The sequence below is a fragment of the Mus musculus genome, chromosome 12 (genome assembly GCF_000001635.26).
Source record: "Mus musculus strain C57BL/6J chromosome 12, GRCm38.p6 C57BL/6J".
In the NCBI taxonomy this organism is placed as follows: Eukaryota; Metazoa; Chordata; class Mammalia; order Rodentia; family Muridae; genus Mus; species Mus musculus.
This window is the reverse complement of record NC_000078.6, coordinates 110,690,279-110,698,380: the sequence shown is the minus strand read 5'-3', so window position 1 is coordinate 110,698,380 and position 8,102 is coordinate 110,690,279. Positions and strand designations below refer to the sequence as shown.

At 46.9% G+C, this 8,102-nt stretch overlaps 1 protein-coding gene across 1 annotated transcript; it reads left to right on the top strand.

The window, feature by feature from the left end:
• The first annotated feature begins 1,985 nt into the window (after positions 1–1,985).
• Positions 1,986–7,345, top strand: Hsp90aa1 (heat shock protein 90, alpha (cytosolic), class A member 1). The gene is made up of 11 exons (NM_010480.5): positions 1,986–2,129; positions 2,701–2,862; positions 2,963–3,329; positions 3,677–3,810; positions 4,038–4,358; positions 4,505–4,670; positions 4,879–5,069; positions 5,214–5,361; positions 5,509–5,777; positions 5,934–6,267; positions 6,732–7,345. Exons 2-11 carry the CDS (start codon positions 2,701–2,703, stop codon positions 6,839–6,841), a joined length of 2,202 nt encoding a protein of 733 aa, NP_034610.1. The 5' UTR covers positions 1,986–2,129; the 3' UTR covers positions 6,842–7,345.
• Positions 7,346–8,102: the final 757 nt, after the last annotated feature.

Below are 8,102 nucleotides of genomic sequence, written 5' to 3'. Positions count from 1 at the left end.
TTGACTTGTGGTTTTTATGCAAACAATTAAAAATCAACACCTAATAGTCCTGGCACCCAACACAAAAGGCCAGTCTTAGGGAAAAGGAGTGGCCCTGGAGAGTACAGCTGGGGACGATGATACACACCTCAACAGGAGCAGGCAGATCTATGTGAATTCAGGGCCAGCCTGCTCTGCATAGCAAGGGGTTGCAAAATGTGATCCTGTATAAAAAAAGCTAATACCTCAAAAAAGAAAACTGTTTCTACTTAATGCCCCCACTCAGTTCAGAGAGGGGGGCCAGAGGTCTTTCCTCAGCTGCTGGGAAAGGGCCTCGTTCCCTGGAGGGAGGGCGAGATGGAGATGGGTGACTTTCTTCCTCTCCCAGAGGAAATTGCCTGCTGTGTTTTTGTCCACAGAGCACATTCTTTCTTCTTTCTTCCCCCCAACTCCCCCAGACAGGGTTTCCCTGGTTGTCCTGGAACTCACCCTGTAGACCAGGCTGTCATCAAACTCAGAAATCCACCTGCCTCTGACTCCCTCCCGAGTGCTTGGATTAAAAAGGCTTATGCCACCACTGCCTGGCTTCCTCTTTCCCGGCTTCTTTTCTTTCTAAGCTTTTATTTATTATTTTATGTGTATTGGTGTTTTGCCTACATGTATGTTTGTGTGAAGGTGTCAGATATTGGAGTTATGGACAGCTGTGAGCTGCCTTGTGGGTGTTGGGAATTGAACCTGGGTCCTCTGGAAGACCAGTCCATGCTTTTAACCACTGAGCTATCTCTCCAGCCCTTTTCTTTCTAATCTTAGTAATCGTTTTGTCAGCAGGAAAAGATGCGGAAATAGGAAATACAGGGTGGGAGTAACCCAAAGGAAAGGTATGGGGAGTGAAACCGAAGCCTATATTAAAGATAAACAAACAAGGAAACTATCTTTTGGGTCACGTTAATCGCCCAAAGTAACTTCGTATGTACACCATATGAAGGTGCTTCAAAAATCAGGATAGAGTGTTTTATATGACCATTTTTTGACTGCGTGTGCCTGTGCACCATGTGTGTTCCTGGTGCCCGTGGAGGCCAGAGAGGATAGTTTATTTCCAAGAACTGTAGTAACTGGTGGTTGTGAGCTGCCTTAACGTGCGTGTTTGGCACCACTAACTGCTCCCAGCCATCTCTCTAGTCCTTTACACTTATTTTCACACTGTGCGAGTGTGTGTGTGTATGGGCACGTGGGAGACACAGCGCTGAAGGCTAGCTTTTTTTCCCACGCTCTGGGTGGCAGATATCAAACCCAAGCACCTTTACTGGAAGAGCCATCTTTCCAGCCCCAAAATTACAGTAAATTAAGGTAGCACAAATTTGATACAAAATCCCTCACAACGCCCAATTTGAGGGTCATAGCTTTTGGTCAAAGAGAAATCCCCAAGCACTCTGGACGGATTTGTAAGACCCACCGTGTAAGGTCTCTCAGTAAGCCCACTGTAAGGCTTCAGAACACACTCCAGCGGGGTCAGCCCTGAAATTCAGACTACGCAACCAGAACCCCAGTCCGGGAGGCGCCCCACCCATCAAGGTGGAAGCCAGGGGGGGGGCGGGACTCGCCTCCTGCGGGGTCCGCGTTCCCAAAGGGAGCCCGAAGGGGGACCTTTTGCCTGCAAGGACCTAAAGCGCCGCAGAGGACCGCGAGGTTCACACAACACGCGCGCGTTCCCATGGGGACGTCCCTTTTACAGAGCGCCGGGGAAAAGAAGCCTTAGACCACAGGGCTCACATGGAGGCTTCAGGCGCATGCGCTGGCCGGCCCGTCCGCGCGCGCGCGTGCGGCCCGGGAAGGCGCCCGGCCCGCCGAGCGTTCCGGACTGCGCATGTGCAGAGCACCTGGCTGTGGAGGAGGGGCTTGCGTTCGTTCTCCGCGCGGGTTCGGCGCGCTCCAGGTGGAGGGGCGGGGCCCGTCCATTGCGCAGGCGCGGGCGCGCGGCCGAGGCGACGGTTGGGGAGGGTTCTTCCGGAAGGTTCCGGAGGCTTCTGGAAAGAAGCGCCGCGCGCTGGGCGGGCCCGCCTCTATATAAGGCCGGCGCAGGGGGCGGCGCGCCAGTTGCTTCAGTGTCCTGGTGCGGAGCGTCACGTCTCGTGCGTGTTCATTCAGCCACGGTGAGTGATGGCGCAGGCGGACTTAGCGGGGGCTTGGGGAGCAGGGCCGTAGGTTGCTGGCGCCGCGGCGGCAGCGGGGCCACCATCCGAGTTCCCTCAGCCCGCGGAGGTGGGCGGCCATGGCTTCCGACCCTAGGCCCCAGGCGGGCCTCATATCTACGCCCCAGGCCGGGGATGCGGCAATGGCCGCCGAGGAGGAGCGGTGGCGGCGGCGAGGCGGGCGCGGGGCGAGCGAAGCGAGGGTTGGGCTGTCGCCGGTGCCGCCGAGGCGCGGGCGGGCGAGGGAGGCGCCATAGCGGCGGGTTGGGGGAGGGTGGCCGTTAGGAACGGCGTGCGTGGAGCCGCCCGGGTCCGAACGTCCTCCCGGAGGCGCGCACATGCGCTTCGTAATTACCGCATTCTGAAATGAGGTCATCCCTTTGTCATCCACCCCCCGCCCCGTCGCCCTTTTCTATTTCGTCCCTTTCTTAGTCCAAAATAGAGTCGGTAAGAGACCTCTATAGAGGAGGGGCGGTCGTTAGCACGCCTGCAGCCATTCTGTGAGGCTTTAGAGTCGTCCTCTGTGTTCCAGATGCCTGAGGAAACCCAGACCCAAGACCAACCAATGGAGGAGGAGGAGGTCGAGACCTTTGCCTTTCAGGCAGAAATTGCCCAGTTAATGTCCTTGATCATCAATACCTTCTACTCGAACAAAGAGATCTTTCTGAGGGAGCTCATCTCCAATTCATCGGACGTGAGTATACCACTTGGAGGATTGGACGTTGCTTTCCCTGAAAATTTCACCTTGGGGTTTGCGCTTGACGGTTTTTTCATTTTTAATCTTTTCTTAATAGGCTCTGGATAAAATCCGTTACGAGAGCCTGACGGACCCCAGTAAACTGGACTCGGGGAAGGAGCTGCACATCAATCTCATTCCCAGCAAACAGGACCGAACCCTGACCATTGTGGATACCGGGATTGGAATGACCAAGGCCGACTTGATCAATAACCTTGGCACCATTGCCAAGTCGGGCACCAAAGCCTTCATGGAGGCTTTGCAGGCTGGTGCAGATATCTCTATGATTGGCCAGTTTGGTGTTGGTTTTTACTCTGCCTATTTGGTTGCTGAGAAAGTGACTGTCATCACGAAGCATAACGACGATGAGCAGTATGCCTGGGAGTCCTCAGCTGGGGGATCCTTCACAGTGAGGACTGACACAGGTAGGCATAGGCCAAAAGGAATGTATTCAATTGTAGGGGGTGTCTGGTTAACTTCAGTAAGTGCTTGAGAGGGTTAACTTGGAGAGTTGAAGAGTTAAAGAGCAGTCTGGCATACATAGCCTTAGTGCTAAGTCCTGAGCTTTTCAACAAAATTGTTAATCTAAAGGGAGCTTCAGGACCTGGGCTAGGAAATAGGAAAAATGTATGGCTGTTTGCTCAGTTGTACATCTTGGGCAAGGAAGTTAAAGCTTTGGAGACCTTTGCATTTGTGGGGAAGGTTAGCTGCTAGGAAACCTCCAGCAAGCATGGAGGCTTTGAATAGTAACCATTGCCCTTTTCTTTTCCAGGTGAACCAATGGGTCGTGGAACAAAGGTTATCTTGCATCTGAAAGAAGACCAAACAGAGTATTTGGAGGAAAGGAGAATAAAGGAGATCGTGAAGAAGCATTCTCAGTTCATTGGCTATCCCATTACTCTCTTTGTAAGTTACCTACAGGGTAAATTTCATATAATTGAGATAACTGAGGCTGTTTAGAGTTCTGTGAACCTGGTGTTGTACTAGACAGATTAGCCTGTTTGGAAAGGTGGTATCTGAAGAGGATTGTGGAGAAATTAGAGAAACTACTGATGAGAGGCTTCTTGGTTGTACACATTTCTGAGATCTGTCCTAGTTGTATAAATTTATAATGAAGTGATTTGCCTTTCAAGGTGGAGAAGGAACGAGATAAGGAAGTCAGTGATGATGAGGCTGAAGAAAAGGAAGAGAAAGAGGAAGAGAAAGAAAAAGAAGAAAAGGAGTCTGATGATAAACCTGAAATAGAAGATGTTGGCTCTGATGAAGAAGAGGAGGAGAAGAAGGATGGTGACAAGAAGAAAAAGAAGAAGATAAAGGAAAAGTACATTGATCAAGAAGAACTCAACAAAACAAAGCCGATTTGGACGAGAAATCCTGATGACATCACTAATGAGGAATATGGAGAGTTCTACAAGAGCTTAACTAACGATTGGGAAGAACACTTGGCAGTAAAGGTGAGTGACTTAAAAGCAGGTTTTCAGGTTGACTTTTTAAACCTCTATACTCACCTATAGAAAAGCTTCGAAGTGTAACTTAGCCCAGTAGAGAAAGCCAATTCATTTTGTCCATGGCATTAAAAGGTTGTTTCATTTTATTGCAGCATTTTTCTGTTGAAGGACAATTAGAATTCCGGGCCCTTCTTTTTGTCCCAAGACGCGCTCCTTTTGATCTGTTTGAAAACAGAAAGAAAAAGAACAACATCAAGTTGTATGTTCGCAGAGTTTTTATCATGGATAACTGTGAGGAATTAATCCCTGAGTATCTGAGTAAGTAGGGATGGGAAGAATCGGCACTGTTGACAGACAGAAAATCCCATTCGTTGGGTCTGTGTTGGTGGGGGACTGAGGATGTAACCTAGTGGAGACGGGGTTTGCCTAACTTGTTTGAGGCTCTGGGCTCAGTCCCCTTGGAAAAAAGCCAAAAAGATTCCTTAGGTTTCAGAATGATTAAATAGGTGTCTTTGTTTTTCCCCAGATTTCATTAGAGGGGTAGTGGATTCTGAGGATCTCCCTCTAAATATTTCCCGTGAAATGCTGCAACAAAGTAAAATTCTGAAAGTTATCAGAAAGAATTTGGTCAAGAAATGCTTAGAACTATTTACTGAACTAGCAGAAGATAAAGAGAACTACAAAAAGTTTTATGAGCAGTTCTCAAAAAATATAAAGGTTGGTGGTACATTTTCTTGTTACTGGCAGTTTTCCAAACTAACTTGATTGGGGGAGGGGTCCTCACACACTTGCTTCTGCCTCCCAAGTGTGGGGATTAAAGGCTAATGCTTCATAAATGGCTTTCCTGTGCTTGTGCTTCAGCTTGGAATTCACGAGGACTCTCAGAATCGGAAGAAGCTTTCAGAGCTGTTGCGGTACTACACATCTGCTTCTGGGGACGAGATGGTTTCTCTGAAGGACTACTGTACCAGAATGAAGGAAAACCAGAAGCACATCTATTTTATCACAGGTAATGGTCAAGTAAACAGGTGTTTTCTCTACCTGTTGGACAGCACTTAAGGAGGCAAGAATGTCCAGCCTGTACCTAAGGGAAAGCTGAATACATGAAACCATTTCTAAAAGTAACTTAACAATATAAATATATATATTGTCTCAGGTGAGACCAAGGACCAGGTTGCTAACTCCGCCTTTGTGGAACGTCTCCGAAAGCATGGCTTAGAAGTAATTTATATGATTGAGCCCATTGATGAGTATTGTGTGCAACAGCTGAAGGAATTTGAGGGCAAGACCTTGGTGTCTGTTACCAAAGAAGGACTGGAACTTCCAGAAGATGAAGAGGAAAAGAAGAAACAGGAAGAGAAAAAGACAAAATTTGAGAACCTCTGCAAAATTATGAAAGATATTTTGGAGAAGAAGGTTGAAAAGGTATGTGAATGGTTACACATCACTCGTAGTCAGTTTGGTCCTTTTATCTGAGTTTTGACTAAATCACTGCTAATGCCTACAGTTTCAAATAATCATTTCTTTCTGGTAAGTTCTTCTATGGCCTAAGCCATCACTTAGTTTTTGTTTTAATTTTAGGTGGTTGTGTCAAACCGACTGGTGACATCCCCGTGCTGTATTGTCACAAGCACATATGGGTGGACAGCAAACATGGAGAGAATCATGAAAGCTCAAGCCCTCAGAGACAACTCAACAATGGGTTACATGGCAGCAAAGAAACACCTGGAGATAAATCCTGATCACTCCATTATTGAAACCTTAAGGCAAAAGGCAGAGGCTGACAAGAATGACAAATCTGTGAAGGATCTGGTCATCTTGCTGTATGAAACTGCACTCCTATCTTCTGGCTTCAGTCTGGAAGATCCCCAGACCCATGCTAACAGGATCTACAGGATGATCAAGCTTGGTCTAGGTAAATTACAGGCTACCTGTAACTAACATAAGGGAAAGAAACCTGTTGCAACTCCCCTTTAATCCTAGTGCTGGGGTCAGGGTGTAAAGGGACAGATAGGCCCTTTGAGTTTTAGGCCAGTGTGGCCTACAGAGTTCCAGGAAAACCAAAGCTATATATACTAACCCTGGCTTTAAAAACAAAAAAACGAAGTTGACTTTTGTAGCTATTGAAACAATTGGATTATTGCTGTTATGGAAGCCTCAGCTAAAGGGTTTGAATGAAATGAACAGTGACCTTTGTGTTTGAGGATGGCTTTGGGCTGGTTCTGCCTCTGTCCCAGTGCTGGGGTTTATAGGCACATACTTGGCTTGCCCCCTATGAATAAAGTTTCCTTTCAGGGGATTGGATGGGGTGTTAATGTCTAAAGCAAGTCTCCGCCTCCCTTAGCGGACATTAACTGTAACATTTATTTCCAAAACAAGGTATTGATGAGGATGATCCTACTGTGGATGACACCAGTGCTGCTGTAACTGAAGAAATGCCTCCCCTGGAAGGAGATGACGACACATCACGCATGGAAGAAGTAGACTAAGTCACCAGAACTATGTGTTTGCTTACCTTCATTCCTTCTGATAATATATTTTCCATGATTTTTGTTTATTTTTGTTAACATTTAAAACATCTGTGTGGCATGAAAACTAAGGGGAAGATAAAATTTCTACATGTGATACTGTGATACTATAGGTTTAACTCAAGAGGTTGATAGAGCGTTTGTTATAAGACGTAACGTAACCTACTGTTCATGTTTGCTCTGGTCTGAAGTGTTTAGCTGTTGAGCTGGATTCCTTAGGAGACCAAATTAAGATGGCTTAAATTACATCTTAAAATTTTCATTTCCTGTAGTTAATTCTGCATGTATTAGTCTTAGAAGTAAACACAAGTTAAAACAACCTGACAGGAATTCCCCAAGTGGCTTGTTTTCCAAAGTCCCGAGAACAACCCTAAGTTTCCTAGGTCTTGTAACTCAGCAAGGCTTGTGAATGGAAATAACAGTGCCCAATCACATTCTGCTTTAAAAGATAAATACAGAGGAGATAAAAAGAAGTGTGGAATGTGTCTTTTCTTTGCGCACCCCCACACACACACACACATTTGATCCATAAAAATTACACTGGTCCAGAGACTTAATCTTGTGTGTCCTATATGTGGACATCCTCTCTTCCCCAGCACACTCAGACCTTCTTGCTAGAGTGGGAATATAAAACAGCTGGTCTGTGGGGTTCTGGGATTTTGTCCTAGCACCTCTTAGATAAAGGCATGTTTGAAGACTTGGCTGGGTAGTTTGAGGCCAGCCTGAGTTCCATGAAATCCTGTCTTGGAGGCTATAAGGAAAAATAGTGGGTATTTACTATAGGGGGCAGGTAAAGAGCACTAACCAAAGCCGGGCGGTGGTGGTGCACGCCTTTAATCCCGGCAGGCGGATTTCTGAGTTCTAGGCCAGCCAGGGCCATAAGGAGAAACCAAACCAAAAAAAAGATTGGGTTGTAGGCGGCCCTATAAGACATTAATAAGTTGATGAGCTCATTGTAGGTGGTGCCATCCAGGATTCTATAAGGAGGCTGAGCAAGCCAGTAAGCAGCACCTTCTATGGCTTCTCCCTCCATTCCTGACCCTCTTATGTCCTGTGGAGATGTCCAGCAAATAAACTCCCCTTTTCTCCCCAAGCTGCTCTGGTCATGGTATTTCATTGTGGCGATAGAAACCCTAAGACAATCCCTTAAGAACTTTTTTACAGTTTTAATTACTGTTGTGAATATATTCATTCTGTATAATCATCTTCCAACTTGACTTCC